This window comes from Gopherus flavomarginatus, chromosome 10 (assembly GCF_025201925.1).
Source record: "Gopherus flavomarginatus isolate rGopFla2 chromosome 10, rGopFla2.mat.asm, whole genome shotgun sequence".
In the NCBI taxonomy this organism is placed as follows: domain Eukaryota; kingdom Metazoa; phylum Chordata; order Testudines; family Testudinidae; genus Gopherus; species Gopherus flavomarginatus.
This window is the reverse complement of record NC_066626.1, coordinates 45,015,861-45,037,548: the sequence shown is the minus strand read 5'-3', so window position 1 is coordinate 45,037,548 and position 21,688 is coordinate 45,015,861. Positions and strand designations below refer to the sequence as shown.

General features: G+C 40.7%; 1 protein-coding gene across 2 annotated transcripts in view; it reads right to left on the bottom strand.

Moving 5' to 3' along the window:
- Positions 1 to 21,688, bottom strand: part of STK39 (serine/threonine kinase 39) — a 176,534-nt gene that overhangs the window by 18,077 nt on the left and 136,769 nt on the right. For both annotated transcript variants that reach the window (XM_050916276.1, XM_050916277.1), the window contains 2 exons: positions 17,987 to 18,039; positions 15,641 to 15,709 (listed from right to left, as the gene is read on the bottom strand). In XM_050916276.1, coding sequence (XP_050772233.1) covers positions 15,641 to 15,709; positions 17,987 to 18,039 — 122 coding nt within the window. The remainder of the gene's footprint in view (positions 1 to 15,640; positions 15,710 to 17,986; positions 18,040 to 21,688) is intronic.

The following is a 21,688-nucleotide window of genomic DNA, read 5'->3' as shown; positions in this document are numbered from 1 at the left end:
CCACTTAGTTCGCCTAGTGGTTGCACCGGCCCTGCTAAGAGGAGAGTGGTGGGGAAGTTAAAGCAATGAGGCAGGAAGGTGCAATTTTATTACACACATACTTAGATGAAATATCATAAAACATTAATCAGACAGGAAGCAAAGTTGTGAATATTCTAATGATAACTGTAAGGCACTGGGGGACACAGAAACCTGCCACACTTAAAAATGAGGAGATACTAGTTCAAACTGTTATGCAGTTTAGACAACTTGCCAGGTTATGGGCCAGATCCACAGCATTTTCTGCAGAAAGTGTACAGAAGTAAATTAATTCAATTTTATTTTAATTAATTGCAATGAGAAGTTGTTTTAAAGACAGTAGAGTGTTTTGTATAATAGGAAACTAATGGGATATATTTAAAATGGAATCCTTTCATTTAAAGACATTAAAAAGTTACCTGTGCTACAGATAAAAATCTAATTTACTTTATATTTGTTTCCTTTATGCATTTTTATGTGAATAAAGGAATTATCAAGTGAGTTTCACTTACAGTTTTGATTAAATTTTCAATCAATTTCACTTTTAGGTTTTCATGCATTAAAACAATGCTGTAACAGCTGCGTTGCAAATACTGCAGAGGAATGTTTACTTGATAAATAGCTTTCAGAGATATCTCAAAATATTCATGGAAAACACTGCTATACACACCCCTTCCTTAAAGTTACATTTCTGGCCTTTCAGTTTGTTTTTAATGCATATCTCAATGTATCTATTCCAAAATTTAGCAGATTAGAACACTGTGTCACTACTAGTAGACAGCTTCACATTAGATGCACTACATTTTGTTTTGAGAAGCTGACTCATGAAAGCTTTGAGGTCAAAACAGACAAATAGTCCAGCTAAACAGTGGAGAAAAACATCCTAAAAATCAGTGTGCTGTAGGACATGGAGCCAGTGGACTTTGCAACAGTGTTTGTTTTTTTATTTTTTTATTTTTAATTTTTTTCCCCCTCTCCAAGAAGTCTAAGAGGAGCAACTAGATGTTGCATGAGCTAAAGTCAATACAGGGAAGACAGCAGCAGCCGCAACAACTAAAATGCTCAACTCCAAGTGTTTTTACAAGTGAATAAAGTTCAAACACAATTATCATCAGATTAAAATGTGTGTTTTTGGAGATATGGTATGGATGAAAAATGTTTGTTCGTGATGTTTAATCCTTAAAATGCTGGCATTTTCTAGAGCGCATTAATTTCACTGGTGTTTGGGGTGTGTGTGTCAGATATCAAGTCTCCAAAAGATTAAATGCTGAAACAATCTATAACCCAAACACACATCCCAGTCGCAGACTGTAAGGGGAGGTTTGAATCTGGTCCTGTTGGAAAGAGATATTGACAGCAAGTCTCCTTAAACAGGAAATGGTAGGATAAAAATGTTGAATTCTTGCCAGCCTTATGTAGTAGGAAGGTTGCAAATCCATGTTTGCATTGCTTAAAGACAGTTCTGACAGATAGGAACCTATGAAATATTCATCCCCACTTGAACTGCATAAAATCTAGAGATTATGTAAAGATGGTAGTCCTCAAATTCCTTAATACCCAGAGGTAGCAGGCAGAAAGACGTGAACTCAGGACTGAACCAAAGTAGTATGGCAAGCAATAGCTGACAGAAAGTTTTCCATCTACTGAGAACAGAGTATATTCCATTGAATAGGAACATTATATCAAATGTGAACATGAAATAATTTTGGTGCTAGAACTATACCTAGTGTTCAAGCAATTCCAGCAACATAGTATTGGTTAGGGGGTCAAAAACAAAAAATACTCAAGATTAAGTATCGGGTAAGTAATATCTGATGCCAGTGACTCATAACAATGTATTCCTCATACTATAAGCAAAACAAACAGATTCAAATTGTGACAATTGTTTTCACTGATTTAAAAATTAACATATTCACATAACTAGCAATTTATCATTTTTCCAGAAACTTTAGAAAAATCAGATTTAGGAAGATACTTTGAAACACAAAAACCTGATCTCAGGAGAAAAGCCAGACAGCCATCGCAAGTTTAAAAGCAAGTGTTACAGAACCCGATGTTAATGCATTAACCACAAAACTAAGTAACCAGAGCAGTTTCTAGAGAAAATTCATATTTTTTTTTCTGTAACAGAATCAAGAACACATGTGGTTTAGTGTGGAAAATGCCAATAGACACTTCAGAAATTAGAAGTCTCAACAAGGTTTTGGTTGTCCATGATTATATATTCAAACCCAAGAATTCTGACACTGTAGTTGAGGAGGAGAAGTTTGAAAGAGACCCCTTAATGACTTCTAAGCCTCACGCTCCTAGGTAGGTCACGCTCAATATTTTGGACCTATTGTAAAACACTGATACCTGTAGCATTTTGACAAGGCTGAGGTAAAGTGATCAACCTGTGATTAAAGTAGCATATGAACTACCCAGACAGAGAACTTGAGCCAGGGCTCAAGGTTGAACATATCATTTGCCAATGATTGCGCAGAGAAAGGGGAAAACAAAATAAGACCAAACAAGAACGGCTTAGTAATATGATTCAAGAACTGCGTTTGTTGTGAACACTGGTCTCAAACCTGGGTTTTCACAGTTTATAGGAGCAGTCACGATCCAACCTGCTGACACTTGCATACCTGGGACTATGAAGCCCAGCTCTAGTTTGAGGCTCTGCCCCTTCAGTCCTATTGGTGGAGTCGCAGAGCAGCTGGCTGACCTGCTGGCCCTACTTAAGCCAGCACGAGGAACAAGAAACTGTCTGAACAACTGGGCTCCACCCTATTCTGAACTGTGTGCCTTGTGCTTCCTTTTCCTGTGCCCCAGCTTGATTTTCTGACATCCTGGCCTGGCACAACTCCTGGCATCTGATTCATGGTTCTATTCTCCAGTTTGTCTCCTACTTCTGACCCCCTGATATCCTGATCCAGCTGACTCCTGACCTGCGACCACAGTCCCTAGCTCTGACTGCTTGGTCTGGTTGCCCACAGCCTGGCTGTGACAGTGTTAAAATTATGCTGGTTAAAAACCAGGAAACGTGTAGCCAAAATTAGTATGTTGGCTATTGGGCATAACTGGTAGACAAAATAATGACGATGAACAGCCCATTTTTCGCTTTTTCGGTTTCTTAAAAAGAGACTTTAAAAGAAAGAAAAAAAAACCCGTGCTCCTCTCTTCTGTCCCATTTGACATCCCAGCTCATCTTGTCTCATCCTATTTTCCTTGACCCCAAGACAGGAGCAGAAAATGAGCCTGAAAGACTTTCTTCCTGAGAGAAGGCTATTAAGCTTTGCTCTTCTTCAAGAAACTTTCTTTTTCACTTGTGAGTACTGAAAATCCTATTATCCTGACATCCATTCTTCAGCTCATCAGTGTGGATACCTAATTGCCAGTACTGTAAAGGCACATAAGATCCTGTTCTGTTCCATTCCTTTTGTGTTACTTTCTCCCCTCCTTCCTCTTATTTTATTGACTTTTCATCAAATGCTGAAATAAACTGCATTGCATCAGCACAGCGAGTTGAGATGACCACAATCCTGCTGTACCTAAGGAGAAAAGGTCCAACCACATGACGTCCCTGACCAGAATGTGAACCAGGGCCCTTGCAATAGGTACTGTAGTTGACCTGTCAGGTAAAGTATCCATTCGTGACTGACCAGCCATTCAGTGTTCTAAAGACATCACCAAAAGCCATATTACCCCCACCTTTCCCATCCCCTCTCTCCTTCACCTTGGGTCAGTCTGTCTGTTATAAACAGGAAAAGTGAATATCCTTTAGACATAAGAATTGTAAGTAAAATTAACTCTTGCCTTTTCATCAGAAAGATTCTGAAAATAAGAGGTTATAATATTTTATATCTAAAAAGGAGACGGGCTTTAAAGGTTTAATTTTGATTTGCCTAATCACTCAGTTTCACTTTCAATATAAACACTTGTTTTAATTTCTTGTTCTTTCTTGTCTTTCAACTTTGAAACAAATACTTTTGCATGTTTACCAAGAAATTGAGTAAGCTAGGGTCTCTGTAGGAACACCCCCTTCCTGAATTCATTGTATCGCTATTTTTATGTTGGACAATGCGTTTAACACCTTGAACTCTTTTGACCCTTGAAATTAATACAGCAGAACATATTTCAATGAACATAAAGTTCTTCAGTATCAAAGACATTTTATACACAGCTTACATGATTAAAAAGGCATAATATTCAGATTTTTCTTCTTTGAAGGAGCAATTAGATGCAAGATTTGACCACCTAAGGCTGTATTTGATGCTCTCTGAATCCCCAAGAGTCTAGTCATTATGAGACACCCTTCAGTGTGTTAGGATCTAAATGAGCTGGATGTGCTGAAAATATTTAAGCTCCTAGTTATCTATAAAATCCTTAGGGGCGAGTCTATCAATAATGTGTGCACGTCTCTTATTAAAGCTAATGGGAGTTACGTGACTGTGTCAAGATGACAATACTTACCATAAAATAGCTTACGTAAAATTAGTTGTAGGTCAGGAGAGAGAATAAGACTGCTCTACAGAACGGTCTGTTCCAACCAGAAACAGAGATTAAAACCAATTTTCTAGAGACTGAGTTTCTTTGGTCTGTCACGAGGATCCTTATGGAGTATCTATATATTTGATAGGTACTACACAGTGGCAGGAGAATTGAGGAATGGAACTGATATTACAGCTTTACTCTTATACTATATAAAGCTTGAACAGCAACAAAAAATGATGTAACAAAAACTTCTACAAAGTCCTCAAGACTACCAAAATTAGCAGGGACTTGAGATGCACTGAAGGTATTAATGAAAAACTTGTGAAGCTTCAGGCTTTCAGAAAGTAATGCTACTCAAATTAGGTACTTCTAGCAACGTTGTAGCTTTTTATAAATAACTGTAATATACATACTTTCAGCAAAATAACTTTTCTGATTACAGAAAGAAAGGTGATAGGCTAGAATTATGTGAACAAAAAGCATCACTAAGTTCAGCTGATAAGTAGATTTTTTTTTAAGAGATGAAGATGGGGATAAACAAAGCCAAAGGGGGAAAAAAAAAAAAAAACTATAGAAGCTAAAAGGGCAAGCCACAAGGAACTGTGGGGCATTTTCCTGTGCCTACATGCTGTTATAAGAAGATGTTAAGAACAGTAAAGTTAACATACTGAACTTTCACTTTTGAATCCTTTGGTTGAAGCAGACACACATAATCACAAGCTAAGTTACAAATGAATCCCTACAGGATTCTTGAACGAAGAGAAGACTCTTCTTTTTGATATCCTTGAAAGCCGTATCATTCTAGTGAGTGATCAAGCTGCCTAAAGCACTACACAAAGTCTTTATGCATCATGTGGTCTACACATCTCAAAACTAACAATCTTTCCTTCTTCAAAAAAACAAACCAACAAAAATCACATATGGATTAACATGAACACTTCAGCTTTTACCTCTCCAGATAAACAAGCAAAACCACTATTCATTTACTAAGAGAGCAATTCCCTGGACAGAATTTCATGACAAAAAATAGCTCTAGTGGTATGATAGATGTATCACAGAAGACTGACTTGCAAACAAAATGAATGAATGAAATAGTCTCAGTGCAACGAATCTAAGGCCATGTCTACATCTAAAGTTTTGCAGCGCTGGTTGTTACAGCTGTATTAGTACAGCTGTATAGGGCCAGCGCTGCAGAGTGGCCACACTTACAGCAACCAGCGCTGCAAGTGGTGTTAGATGTGGCCACACTGCAGCGCTGTTGGGCGGCTTCAAGGGGGGTTCCGGGAACGCGAGAGCAAACCGGGAAAGGAGACCCGCTTCGCCGCGGTTTGCTCTCGCGTTCCCGGAGCCACCCAGCAAACCGCAGGGAAGGAGATCTGCTTGCTCTGGGCTCCGGGAACGAGAGAGCAAACCGGGAAAGGAGACCCGCTTCGCCGCGGTTTGCTCTCGCGTTCCCGGAGCCACCCAGCAAACCGCAGGGAAGGAGATCTGCTTGCTCTGGGCTCCGGGAACGAGAGAGCAAACCGGGAAAGGAGACCCGCTTCGCCGCGGTTTGCTCTCGCGTTCCCGGAGCCACCCAGCAAACCGCAGGGAAGGAGATCTGCTTGCTCTGGGCTCCGGGAACGAGAGAGCAAACCGGGAAAGGAGACCCGCTTCGCCGCGGTTTGCTCTCGCGTTCCCGGAGCCACCCAGCAAACCGCAGGGAAGGAGATCTGCTTGCTCTGGGCTCCGGGAACGAGAGAGCAAACCGGGAAAGGAGACCCGCTTCGCCGCGGTTTGCTCTCGCGTTCCCGGAGCCACCCAGCAAACCGCAGGGAAGGAGACCTGCTTGCTCTGGGCTCCGGGAACGCGAGAGCAAACCGGGAAAGGAGACCCGCTTCGCCGCGGTTTGCTCTCTCGTTCCCGGAGCCACCCAGCAAACCGCAGGGAAGGAGACCTGCTTGCTCTGGGCTCTGGGAACGAGAGAGCAAACCGGGAAAGGAGACCCGCTTCGCCGCGGTTTGCTCTCTCGTTCCCGGAGCCACCCAGCAAACCGCAGGGAAGGAGACCTGCTTGCTCGGGGCTCCGGGAACGAGAGAGCAAACCGGGAAAGGAGACCAGCTTGATTACCAGAGGCTTCCTCCTTCCACGGAGGTCAAGAAAAGCGCTGGTAAGTGTCTACATTGGATTACCAGCGCTGGATCACCAGCGCTGGATCCTCTACACCCGAGACAAAACGGGAGTACGGCCAGCGCTGCAAACAGGGAGTTGCAGCGCTGGTGGTGCCCTGCAGATGTGTACACCTTCAAAGTTGCAGCGCTGTAACTCCCTCACCAGCGCTGCAACTTTCTGATGTAGACAAGCCCTAAGAGTAAAACTTGTGGTGATCAGTCAAATAGTTAGATAAGAGTTTGCAATATGACATGGTACAAAAAAAGTGGATTAGATTTTAGGCTGCAAACTCTGAAGCATTACGTCATGGAAGAAGAAAGTAACAGAACTGTTGAATGGAGATAGTTGGAGCAAAGATGGGGACAGCTTTTTCTCTTTTTACATGGAAGGTTGATAGCACTACTGCCACTGCTTCACTTTGCTGTTCTCTAGTGTGCCTTGCAGCCTCAGTGCTTGGCCTGTCATATGCACTATCCTCCATTTTAGACCTTAATGCATAACAAAGAGCAAAAAACCAAGACAAAGGGTAGTCATGCCTGCCACCAACCTCACCTGAATCCCTAGGTCTTATGCTACCTAGAACTAGCTTCAGATACTTGAATGATGGAATAAACACAAAGGAGAGAGAGGAATTATTCACCTGAGCATAAGGACTATTAACCAGAAGTCAGTGGGTAGAAAAGGATGTAAGCAAAGGAGTGAGGGGAAGTTCTAATGCTAAAAATGCATAAACTATTCAAAAGGGAAGAAGCAGAAGCTTTAGCATGTGAGACATCTGAAACCAGACTGGACAAAAGGAAATAAAATTAAACACAAACAGTAAAATATTATAGGGAATCATTTATCAGTAGAAGTGGGGAGACCAGTAGTCCTTTCATTTTCTAATTTCTATGACACTAAGGTTAATAGAGAGCCATCAATACTATTATTTATTGCTCAGAAATAATTTATGGCGAAGCCACTGTGAAGTTGGTCCAGCAGTCATTCTTTGGCGTAGCCAGCACACCTGTCTTTGAATCCAACAATCTTTTACTATAGATGTGAGGCTTTCAACCTCACCTACTTATTGTAGCAGTCCTTATCACCTTTGCTGAATGTGAATCAGCACCCAAGTGATAAAGAAACCAATCAAATTGTGATATTTTAAGTTGGTATAATGAAAGGGTAGGTGTAGAAATGAGATTCAAACAATACTCTCCAAATGGCTTCAAACTTCTTACAAGAGAATGTAACAGATGTAGACAAATGATTAGTGTTACCCATTCCAAATATTATCTACATATTACTCAGTTGGCTCTTTCTGATATAGTAGACTGCTCAGTAAGAAATTTTTGATATTATTTAACAAAAGTTGTTGCTCTGGTGACTAAGTGATGTTGCTTGGTTCTGATTATAATATCTGGCAAACAGGAGTCAAACCAGTGGCAATGAATAAGTGCATCAAAATATCTGATATGTATCAGACTATCCTCTACTCTATGCTGTTCAAAATCTATATGGAGGTCTCTTGGCAATCATTTCTGAACACTGGATTGTGTCATTAACACACTGATGCACAACTGTATATCTCAACACCAAACCCTTATCAGGGTGTTTTGGTTTTGTTTCATTTTTGGTGGGTGGAGAGGGACAGGTTAATAACTGTAAGAGCATCTTGACTTTGGGGGATTTAATTGAAGCTAGTCTCTAGCACATAAAGTAGTACACCTTTCAGCTGTTGCAGAAATATATAATTCCACTGGCTTCAAATAAGACAAAACATTCCCTTAAAAAAATGTGTAGGATATGCAAAGCTTGGAATTTACTCTTTGTAACCACAATAATAGATGGAGGGGACTATAGATTGACAAACGTGTTTCTGAATTGAGTTGCTATTTTTTTAAATTAGAAATTGCCACAAAGCTTACTCTTATTTGAGCTGCTTGACCATCGTCAAGCCAATAGCTTAAAAGTTTAGTTTGGCTAAATATATCCAAGTAGCAAGCTGGCCTACTGGCCAAGCTAAAATCAGTTGAATGGCATATGGCAAGCTTTAATCACTTACGGCTCTTCTACACAACCATTTAGTTTGCGGCAAGCTGGGGTGTGATTCTACACAACACTAACCGGCTGCAGACTGAGTGGACCCTCCTGGCATGCATTAACAGTTTGTTAGTGAGCTTTGATCGAGTCCTTTTTGAAAGCCTCTTTTGTACTGAATCGGTAACACATCACTGTTCTCTACCTTGGCCTTATATCTTGCTCCTAACTCTGATTTATGAGTTGGGTGAGTAAACACAGAACCCTGTCTACTAGAGAGAAGAAAGCACTGATTACTGCAAGATAGACCCGCAACGAGCTAAAGAAAAGACCCACGTTCTTCAATGACAGGACATAATCTAAATTGACTGAGATACCTTCAGAGTCTGAAGAAGACTGATTGCACTGTGCCCAGGTAGAGAAATGTTTCCATTTAGCTAGGGAGTAGTTCCTAATTGAATCTTTCTTACTTTGAGTAAGAATGGCCTCTGAACATGAGCATTCTAGATCTGATGCCCATCCAAATGCCAGGCCATCAGGTGAAGTGGATCTGAATTGGAGTGTCTGATTTTGCAATCTTCCTGAGTTAGGCGATCTCAGAAGGGACAGACCCTGAGAGGACGACAGGCTGACGTTCTCAAAAGTTCTGGGAACCAAAATTGTCTGGGGCAGTTGAGTGCTACGAGAATGACTCTGACCCAGGCATGACAATCTTTCTCAAGACCTGTGGTAGCAGGAGAGTGGGTGGAAAGGCATATTGGAGTTGGTCTGTCCATGTCAACAGGAAAGCGTCATCCTGGGAATCGTGGCCCATAGCTGCTCTGGAGAGGTACAGGGGAAATTTCCGGTTTGTTCGGGATGCAAAGAGAACCCACTGAGGTATTTCCCCCCAGAGTGAACATATCACTCAGGACAGAGATGTGTATTTCCTACTTGTGATCTGCACAGAAGTGCCTAACTAGGTTGTCTGCTAAAGAAAAGTGAACACTTGGTAGGTATGTGGCTATCTAGTGATGTGGTTTCTGATGCATCACTAGACTGCTTCCAGGCAAAGGGGAAGGGATCTTGCTCCACTCTGCTTGTTTATATAAAGAATGTGGTGACGTTGTCCAATATTACTTGGATATAGAGTGACTATAAGCAGGAGAAAGACCTGCTGGCCAGGAGGACCACACTCAGTTCTAGCAAGTTGTTGTGCAGTCTGGCCTCCCCTGGCGTCCAAATACCCTGTACAGTATGATCATTCAGGTGAGTGTCCCAACCCAGAAAGGATGTGTCTGTTGTGGTGGTGGCACTGGGGGTGGGAGCGCTGAATGTGACTCCTACTCACACTTGTTTTGGGTTCGACCACCAGGTAAGAGAGGTAATGACATATGGTCTTTGTCTGGTGAGCAGACAGACCAGAGAAAGGCCTGCAGGCAGCACAGATGAAGTCTGGTGAATGGGGTCACATAAGTACATGAAGACAAATGGCCTACTAGAGAAAAGCATATTTTCACTATAGTCTTTGGTCTGCAAGTAGCCTGTGTTATCAGACATCTCACTGAAATCTTTCTGTGGGGAGAAAAGATCTCACTGAAATTGAATCCAGCATTGCCTCAGTAAAGTTTGTCTGTTGGGGGGGTCAAAATGGACTTTTATTTGTTCACACCAACACCCAGTGCTGCTAGAAGATGGAGCAGGAACAAAGTCACTGATCTAACCTTGTGGTTGGAGACCTATTAGGAGCCAATTGTCCAAATACGGGAAAATTCTGTAATTGTGACATCTCATTTGGTCTGCCACCACAGAGAAAACCCTTATGAATATCCTGTGTGCTGTGGCGAATCCAAAGCGAAAGACTCTGAACTGATAGTGTTCCTGCCCTACCAGGAACTGGAGAAAAATTTTAGGGGATAGATGAATGTCTATACAAATATAGGCAGCCATGTTGAGAGGCACGAATCAGATTTGCTCCTCTGGGGAGGCAATTATTGATGCTAGTGTATTTCGACTTCCTGAATTTTGACTTTCAAATGAAGATGTTCAACTGTTGAATGTCTAGAAGGGGTCTCCATCCTCCATTTTTTGGGGTGGATTAAGAAGTTAGGGAATAGAACCCTCTCCCTTGAAACTGAGCTGGCCCTTGTTCTACTGGTCCCTGCAGAGGGAATCTATTCCTGCCAAAGAATCTCCTGGTGAGTGGTCCTTGAAGAGGAAGAGGGAAGGTGATTTGTGTGGAGGAAGGGAGAGAAATTCAATGGAGTAATCACAGTTGATAATTTCTAGAACTCAACTGTCTGTCATGACAGAGTCCAACTTGTGGGCAAAAAGTGAGAGATTACCCCAAAGATTGGGGAGGGATAGAAGTGTTTGGCATCAGTAACAGAGGGTGGTTCTTGACTAGGAACAGGTAGAGGTCACAGTAGTAGCGGGGACTGAAAATTAAGACCCATTAACCCTCTGCTGCTTGAGCAGAGGCTGATGGCGGAATGTTTCTCAAGAGGGTCATCTTGACCTACAATCTCTGGACTGAGTTGCATGGCACATATATGTGCCCATGTGTGGAATAAACATAGGAACCATCACTCAAATAACAGGTGTATATATTCTTTATATATATATGCAACACCTCCTTTTTCAGTACTTGTCCTTCCTGAACTATGCCGATATTCCAGTCATTAACTTTATCCCACTAAGTCTCTCTGATGCCAATTAAGTCATAATTTAGCTTATGTACTAATACTTCTAGCTCTCCCTGTTTATCCCCCACACACTTTGCTTGTGTGCATAGACATCTAATATGTTGTGCAGATTCCTTCACTGTTTTCTCTCTTGATGCTCCTATTTTCCATTCCTCTCCTCCCTGGCCCGTCCCAACATCTAGCCCTCTAAGGTCACCTTTTTCATACTTACCCATAGGCTTTTGTCAGCTGCCCCCTTTGAACCTAATTTAAATCCCTCCTCACTAGGTTGGTTAGCCAGTGTCTGAAGGGGCTCTTTCCCTTCCTGGTCAGGTGGGCCTCATCTCTTCCCAATAATCCTCTTTCCTGGAACAGCATCCCATGGTCTAGGAAGTCAAAACCTTCTGTCAATACCCCCTGCACAGCAATGCATTCATCTCTAGGATGCATATTCTTGCCTGGGCCCTCAATCTCATCCTACTCATCTGCTTTGGGTCATACTAGGTAGTATCCTGAGTGCCCAACTGGTTGAACATGGGGTAGTGGTCAGAGGTCCAATGAGCCTCAGCAACCACTCTGTGATGTCTTGGATGAGGGCTCTGAGCAGGAAGCACACTTCCCAAGATGTCAGGTCAGCAGATGGATGCCTCCGTGCTACTCTCTACCACCTTGCATCTCCTTCTCTTAGGTGTGGTAGTGTGAGCATCCAAGCCTTGGGGGCAAGTGGCTTCTTCTCAGCCACTGGGGTCTGCTCTTCTCCACCTATTGCCAGTACAGCATCTTATCCTTGACACCCTTATCTCAGTTCAAAATCTTCCTCTGAAGCCCATGTTAACTGAAGCAAATCCAGTAGCATTCAGGAGGTGAAAAATGTTGAGACTTAACAGCAAATGCTGTGAAAGGGTACATGCCAAATGAACCCCAGTAACAGCTTTTACTCACATGCAGTTGCCACACTTTCTGCAACAGTCTTTGATGAGCACAGTTCCAACAATCCTTCAGGAACAGGTTATGCCAAAAAACTGTCTAGCCTGATACTAATCACAGATGTCCCCCCTGACTTTCCATCTCTATAGCTCCTTAGATTTATAAAAAGGAGCTAATGAAAAGATCAAGTTTCACAAGGCTTTCACAGAACTCAGCTTTGTTTTCATGCACATTTACAGGCTGAATTTGTGCATGCTTCAGCTAAAAAGTGAAATGCAATTTATCAGCTGCATTCAATCTGGAAGCTAATGGAACCAGGTCCTCTGCTGAAGCAAGGTTAACAGAACTAATATCCCTGCTATAGCCACACACCACCCCCCCACCCACCTACACACTTTAAACCTTTTATTTTGAAATAATCAAGGCAATATCAAGACATGCACAACAAATGACCTTCCTAAACAGATTAATGCGTTCAGGACCATCTTCCTGTCAGGATTTTAGCTTGTTTTTAAAACCCAAATGGGTTAAATTAATTCATCCAGTATTCAAGTTAGTGGAAAAAGTTTTGCTCAATTTCTTTTAACTGACTCTGGGAAATCAATTTTTCAGTTCCCAGTTCAAGTGATTTAATGCTGTTTTATATTTTCTTACAGGAGGTATGGCAGTTAAAAGACCCGTGGTAAATCTACTATTCAGGTGTACAAGCAGAACACTCAGTTTGTTCTCCTGTCTATATTTTTTGGACAAGACTGGACAATCCCTTTAAAGCTTGGTTAAAGAATGGATTGAAATATACATAACATCAGAGCATGAAACCTGAAGTCCAAGTTTCTTCGGATCCAGTATTACATTCACTACTGCTTCTAGTAATGGGCATAACATCCACTGTTCTTTTCCATCTCCCATCACTATTTACAGGACTTTTCCCCTCAATGCTATAAAATCTCAGTGAGATGATAATTTTTAGAGCCCTACAAATCTGTGAATATCCACATCCGGATACCCACGGACCATGTTTGTGGATCAACGTGGATCCAAAATTTTGTATCTAGAGCCCTACAAATCTCCAGATATCTGCTTTATATATGTGGATATCTGCGTCCAGGATGGGTTTTGGTTTGGTTATTTTTGGCGGAGGTTAATCTAACTCAAATTTAATTTTTATATTTTTGTGCAGAAGCAAAACAAAGTTTGCAGGATGTGTGTGCATCAGTGAGATATGAAAAGAGTAAGCCACATGCCAGAAGAATACTGTTCTGTCCACAAATTTCTGGAATTTTAAAATGCTGCACAAATGAGCAGACATTATGAAGTACTACATGCAAATTTTAAAAAATGTAGCGCAAAGATCAACATCTGCAGGATTCAAGGTAAGGACTTGCTTTAGTTTTACCATACAGACATACTGTTACTTGGAATTACTGGAATTAATGCCATTGTACAGGATTTTAGTACGCTCATGAAATGTCCAACAGCTACACAAATGGCTTTCCCCTCCAATATGAGACAGACTATGTTATACCAAGAAACAATCATATATATAGGGAGAACAATAAAGATCAAGATCCCCAATGTATTAAAAATATCAAACTCTTTGATGCAATCCAAAATAAGGTTAAAACATGATAATATATTTTTATTACTGACTAGCTGGATAATCTCTCTATTTATCCAAAGAGTAAAAACAAGTTGATTGAATATTTAAAGTTGTGAATTTAGCGTTTGTTCAGGGGTACAAGGCCCAGCCCTGAAGCCCCTGTGGTACCTCAGGATCTAGTTTTCAGGGACTGGGAGGCCTTAATTTAGTCTGTGTTGCTGAGATCCAAGAAAAGAAGCACCAGTGAGTGCAGCCAGCACACCAGGTAAGAGGAGCCAGCTTCCAGCTTACCCAGGTGCAAGTTTGATCTTATCGATTTTCAAATACTCTTTCCTGTCCCCAAAGATCTGTAGTTTTCTCCATCCTATCCATAAGCCATCTCTAAAGCAGAGGGGAGGGCTAAAAGGCAAGGGATTCTTTTACATGGGGCCAAGTTGCAATATTAAGCTTGAGACTTTGCATGCAGAGAGAAATGGCTGCAATTCTGGCAACTGCTCACTTCTGTTGTGAGAAAAATGAGGAAAAGAGCTGGGTGACACTGCCTGTTGGAGAAGAAACAGGGAGTGGCAGCTGCATTTGGGGACTGAGTCAGACGGGAATCATACTCCTGGTTGACAGCTATGGAGACTGAAATTGTCTGTTGATATGTAAAGTGGGTATGGCTTCTATTTTAGCTTCCCAGTCCCAGCCAAAACAAACATGGACTTTGTTTATACAATAGCATTGGAATATCAGTTTCCTTCCTAAAATACTTCAGTGAGTTAGATTTTGATAAAGTATCTGAGTAACCTCTTTTAGGTGGTGATGAGCCTAAAAACCCTCAAGCAGAACTTTTTTGTACTTAGATGTAGGAAATTGGATCATGGAGGGTACAGGGATCCAACCAAGTGGACCAACATGGTGAGGAAGGACAGCAATGCAAGGACCAGGAGTTGAACCCACTAGGTAACCTGGACAAGCTACTCATCTGAACCAATATGTGATGGGTGTGAATGTTCCTTGACTGCTTTGATTCTGACGCTGGTGCAGTAATTCAATTCTACATAGTGTTACCAGTACCAAATATACATCATCATGGGAGAGGTAAGCCTCTAAAATTTTTTAATGATGTTCTAGTCACAAGAGTCCTTTGTTGTGCTCTTCAATAAATCCTTTATTCTGGTAAAAAAAGGAAGCTACTGGACTCTTGCATTCACTTTTTGAGGAGCCAAGTTGCAGAGAAAAGAGACTTTTCTAGCCAACCATGTTTTGCCAAGTATAATATTTTAGAAGCAATCACCAAAGACCACTTTGAGATTCTCCCTTTTCACTAGAAATTGCTTGAAGATATCAGGTGGGATTTTTTAAATCTTTCAGGACTGGTCTAAATTCCTCTCTCTCTCTCTTTCCATGAATTCAATGGGAGATTTACTATGGACTTCTATGGGAGCAGAATTATGCCAATGCTGAGCCCTTTTGAAAATTCTCATCCATAAATCCTAACTAGCTAATTCAAAGTCAGTTTTCCGTTGAACAAAAATTGAAATTAGCACATAAGTTATGACTTACTGCTTAGAAAATAACAGCAGGAAAGACAGCCCGGTGAAATCAAAACCTATGTTAAATCAGTAGTTCTGACTTCCAGAGATAATGGAAGGATTTATATCAAAGTGAACTACTGGCTCTCTTGTACATATATGAGAAGGAAAGCAAAGTCGAGAATGCATTTTGTATAAAAAGATGCAGAAGCACATCCATTTAGCACAAGTTTTAGCAAGAGCATGATTGCAAACTAAGTGTAATTTACCTATAACTACATCGTGACCATCTACCAGGCCTGCAGAGAACAGCTCTTGAGAAACGCCATCTGCCGTGTCTGTTCAAAAGGTGAAATGAATGCATATTAGTGGCCATAAAATAAAAATCAATAATCCAATGCAATTTAAGAAAACATATTTCAGCTTCAAACACCCTAACTGTGCTTGAATTCAAAACTGTCTTTATTAGAAAAAGATAAGAAAGGGAACCATAATTTCCCATTGATTATTAGCCCATCATACTCTGCAGAGCAAGAAACAAGATAACATTTTGATTCTTCATGAAGCCCATAAAAATCATTCCCTGGCATTGACATCTCTCCCCTAACTAGATATTTTATATTGCACTCACTGTAATATCTGAGCACCTTACAAGAAAATAAGACGGGGTTGTTGCTGTGTGATTCTCACTCCCTTCCTCCCAAGGCAGAAAAGGCAATCACCTTAAGCTCTCTTATTGAGCTTTCTTTATTATTGTTATGAAGAAAGAGCTACATTGAAGAGATGGGCCCTTTCATTTGGATTTCAAGGTTGTAATTTTCAAGGTCATTTTGATCAGGGAGTTCCATAGCTGTGGAGTAGACACTAAGAGAAACATCTTCAACTCCCATGTCTTACTCTGTGTACAGCTCCTTCATTCCTGAAGGATGCAATTCTTGTAGAAAGCCAGGGCTAAGGAAGGAGAGAGAGAGTGCCAAAATAGCCCAATCCCCACTCCTGCAAAGCTTAGACCTACAACCTTGTTCTCAATGTAGTCTGTAAACGGGAGGTCAGATCACTGACCGGAACCCTGGGGTGATGGGATCCTGCCTAATGGTATTTCTTACTAGGCAGGCTGCTATATTTTTGATCATTTGGACATTTTCCATGGTTTGTATACTCATTCCCAGGCTTAGAGAGAGTTGCAATAATACAGCCTGGAGGTCACAAAAGCCTGAATCATGGTGTCTACCTGTCTGTCAGAACAGGGCACTGTCTCCTGGTCAGCCTTGTTCTCTTTCTTTTTATCCCAATGATCAGTAAGAAGTCTAGGTAGATGAAGATCTCTTTGGAGGATCATCTAGAGGCTGATCTCCATAATGATTGCCAGTGATAGGGGGTATGTTTGTGTACTTATATCAAAACAAACCATTGCAAAAATACCACTATATAAATAAATTAAATTAATAAGAGAGGAGAGCATATAGCCCTATATATCCCATCAACTGCACTATAGGTATATTTTACCCAAAAGAAAACACACACACACACACACACACACACACACACACACACCTCTACCTTCCTATGTCCAAGAAAAATACATCTATTTTAAAGTACACCTCTACCTCGATATAATGCTGTCCTCGGAAGCCAAAAAATCTTACCGTGTTATAGGTGAACCGTGTTATACTGAACTTGATTTGATCCACTGGAGTGCGCAGCCCCCCTGAGCACTACTTTACTGTGTTATATTCAAATTCGTGTTATATTGGGTCGCGTTATATTGGGGTAGAGGTATAATCATAAAATTTTCCTTCCAATTTAGATTCCTTGTAGGCAGCAGCACTCTTAGTATGTATTCAATTTAGAAAACTCTGTTGCTGTGAAATTTGAAGTACGGTTTTTGCCAAATGTTGGCTAAGTGGACAGTATCTTCTTACTCAACCTATCAGCTGTGTGTTTTAACCAATAATACCTGCAAAAATACAGTTTTAGGGCTTCTTACAACTATTAGCAACAGAAAGCAAATACAGCTGGAAAAGTGAGCTGGATTCTAAAGTTCCAGTTACAATAACTTAATTATTAGTGATGATATACAAGCCAGAAATACAGATAACTTTCAGAAAAAGGTGGAGTTTGCAGAATTGGCAAACACTTCTTACTTGTAAAACTGGGCAAATTTTATATGGAAGCCAAAAGAGACTCAAATGTGGACCCCCACGATGCCATTTTCAGAGTACTATTTCAGACTATAATCACATGTGCTTTCAGGGATAACTTAATCTACCTTCTATCACTCATACAATGATTAATTTATTGTTACATCATAAAAATGTACATGCTGTAACTCATGTCACCTTGCAAAGTGACCTTCCTATATACTGCATATTTCACTAGATTAAAAAGTGAAACAAAAAGTCTATTCTGTATCTGTTATACTGTAAAAGATATAATCTTGTCACTAGAATTTACATATTCTGCACTATTTTTGTTTGGTTTAAGTAGCGTAATATACAACTTTGCATACTAGGAAACACTTCAGAGTGGTAATTTTATTACTGTTAATGGTTAATATAATTTTGAAATACCCTTTTGAGCACTAAAAGAATTATTTTAATTAAAGGTTGGCTTACCTCTGCCTGGAGTAAACTCAAATCGTATGTCATTAAGTTCTTTTCTAGAGTTCCTGAAAAACATTCAGTGTAAACATTAAAATAAGTTTGAATAAGCTGTGCTTCATTACAAGTGTATTCAACTATATAAATAAGTTGCTGTTAATATATAAAAAGCATTTCACAGTTTTATGTTCTACTGTTACCCAACTGGAGTATAAAATAAAAGCAGACATAAATAAGTGAAAATCCCAGGGAAATTTAACAATACTGGTCTTATAAGAGCAACCAACAGAATTATGTATTTTTAAAGTATTAAAAAAAATAGTGGCATCCGATCCAGTAAAGCAAACTTTTATTATGGGGGTTGGGAACCCAGCTCCAGTTCTCTAGTACAGGAACAGCTCATACTTTAAAGTTGTTGGGATAATCATTGCTGCAGTATTTCAGTATGGTACTTCAAATTTTCAGTACTTGATGTATAAAATCTTAATAAAACTCTGTACAATGAAACAAGAATACGTTGGTAGTTACGGTGGATTATATTTAGGTTTTTTTTTAAGATTTAAACAAACAAACAAAATCTTGGCCACATCATTTACAGCCAGAAAATTTCAGGGACCCACATGCTAGAATAAACCCAGAAAACTAATACAAAATAAACATCAGACTCTGTATATAACCCTAATAATGTTAGTTTTTAAGTGAAACAAAAAACATAATAAAGCAATGTTTTGAAAGACAAAAAAGTCTCCCAGCATAAAGTTATATAAATGTATATGTACTATAACATCAGAAGCAAATCATCTCTCTACCACCCATCTTCCAGCGAAAACAAAAATATAGAGCAAGAAAAATGGTTTCTTTTGTTTTTCCCTCCTTGCCTGACAGTTAATGAGAAACAGTACAAAACATGGAAGTCTTGGGAATTCAAAACTGTAAGCAACCCAATAAGAACCCTACTTTTTGGTTTCATGTGCTGGCCGCCACTTCCTGCAGTGCCCATTGGCTGGGAACGGCAAACCGCAGCCATTGGGAGCTGTAGGCGGCTGTGCCTGTGGACAGTCAATGTAAACAAACTGTCCCACGATCCACCAGCAGATTACTCTGACAAGGTGCGTGCGGCCCACAGGCAACTAGTTGCCCACAACTGCTCTATAATGTTTAATAAAATTGGTTGGAAAACTTTTCAAGATTTCATTGGTAATATACACACCCGAACACTTATTTTATGTAGTTCAAGTCAGCCACATTGTCTATTCATTCTTTAGGAGCCTACATTCAATATTAAAAATCCAACAGTTTCACCAAGTACAAAAATCTCTTCGGTCTTCTGTTAAAACTTGTAAGCTACTGTCTGCAGAAACCATTGATTGTATCTGTCCTGTGAAAGATACTATATTACTATGTAAAATTTACAAACAATTTAATTGACTTTGTTCTTAAAGTGAACACTAGGCTTCCACCCCTTCTGTGAGCCTTAAGCTGGAACTATACAATGTAAACAACCGCTATAAGCCATTAAGTGACTCTCACTTCACTGTAACGGCAACGGCTCCTAGGAACAGACACCCACCTTCTGTGATTAAAGGGCCGGGAGTCTCAAATAAATTAGCACACACGCCAAAAGTGATGGAGACAGTAAATTAAAACATGGTTAAGATATGGAATGTATGTTGATGAATGCTTGATGTACATGAATGGTTAGGGAGGTGCCAGCCTACAAAGGGAGTATGCATCAGCTGAAGAATGTGTCAAGTGGACCACCAGACAACCTCCGGAGGGTAAACTGGGATCCACCCCAACACCTGGAAGGATGAGAAACACAAACTTTGGACAGTCTGGAGCCACCAGGAATGTGCCATTTGCTGATTGAGTCAGCAACAGCAGGATGAAACAGTTCCCATAAACTAACATAGGAATTAATTCCTATAAAAATGCACTCTAAAGACTGAGGACTTTGAGTCTCTGGTTCTGCTGCCAACTTCCAGGAGCATCAGGTGCATCTGACACAGACTCGGCTCCATCCTCACGACCAAGATACCTGGCCAGTAACTTGACATGAGCAACTTCGAGGCTGGAAACTATAACACCTATACAGAACTTGCATGAATGATTGTGCGAATGAATATTTTATATATTTATTACACACACACACACACACACACACACACACACACACACACTGTGTATAAGGAATAAGTAGTGATAGGAATAAGTAGCTAAACAACTTTGTTTACTTTTATCTTTTGCTTTATTATTATATTTACAATAAATGTGGCACCTTTGCCTTATCCCTCCTAATAAGATCCTGATGGTTTGTATTCTATTGGTATAACATATAAACCATGCAAACTACTTCGGTCCCCGTACTCTCTCTTCTCCACATCCTTTCCTCAGGCATTGCAGTGGGGGAGATTTAGGTTGGATATTAGGAAAAACTTTTTCACTAGGAGGGTGGTGAAGCACTGAAACGGGTTACCTAGGGAGATGGTGGAATCTCCTTCCTTAGAGGTTTAAGGCCAGGCTTGACAAAGCCCTGGCTGGGATGATTTAGTTGGGATTGGTCCTGCTTTTAGCAGGGGGATGGACTAGATGACCTCCTGAGGTCCCTCCCAACCCTAATATTCTACGATTCTATGCCAACTAACCTGTTCTGTAATTGTTAACACAATGTGCACTCCTTCCAACCAGCCCAACCTACAGCATGGATTCAGGTTTAGCATGAGAGAAGACTGTAGCTAGTGGCAAGATCCCTTTGTTAATGCAAGTATCTAAAAGGTTAGGGGCCCACATGGTCTGACCTGCCCTTTGCAGTCACTGGATGCTCTCATCTTGGATCTCTTTTCCTTCCCTGATCCTGAAGGATTTAGGCATTTGTTGAAAGCTGTATTACAGTTATAGACCATGCATCTTTTTGGAGCTCCATGACTTAGTTTAACCGTGGCAAGAATCCATGCACTGTACCCTAGTGGGGAAGGTAAACAGTGATCAATATGGTGATACAGCTCCATAAGAAAGCTGCATGTAAGTGCACGTAACTGAACTGGATCCCTACATACTAGATGAGTGTGTACTGTGGACAGAAACAGGCTGGCACAGAAACCAATGTTGGGGGGTGGGACAGGGTGGTGATTGCTGGTGGAAGAGGGCAGCGACACAACCCTCAACATGGACCAAGTGGCTAGGAACTGTGACAAAGGAGGCGGGATGTGATTGTGGCTGTTAGTTCAGTTAGAAGAGTGCCTGCACTGCAAGCCTGCAACCTGCCCATAGTGTTATCACGTTGTCCCCGCTTTGGTCTCTGTGCAAAGCTTGGTTTTCGTCAGGGTGAGGTGAGTTTCACCCACAATATGGATTTAACAACAATTTAAAAAACTAATTTCTATATGCAAGTTCTCTAAATATGTCCAAGCTACTAGTACTTATTGGGGAGTAAAACTGGAGGTTAGTTTATAGCTATAAAATATGCTTGAATGGTCCAAGTGTAAAATAAACTTCTGAATACTATCTGAAATGTGTAAGACATCATTCACCTGTCATTCACCTGCTCCAATAGCTTAGCAAGAGCCAATCAAATTTTTAACACAGCTTTTTAGAAAAAACAAAAATATTCATTTGGGCAGCTCAATGAAGTTTTCATCTGAGAAACTATTCAAGGGTTTTTTCCCCTCATTCTAGCTGTAGCAATGTTTATAAAACTGCTTTAATGCAAACAGTTCC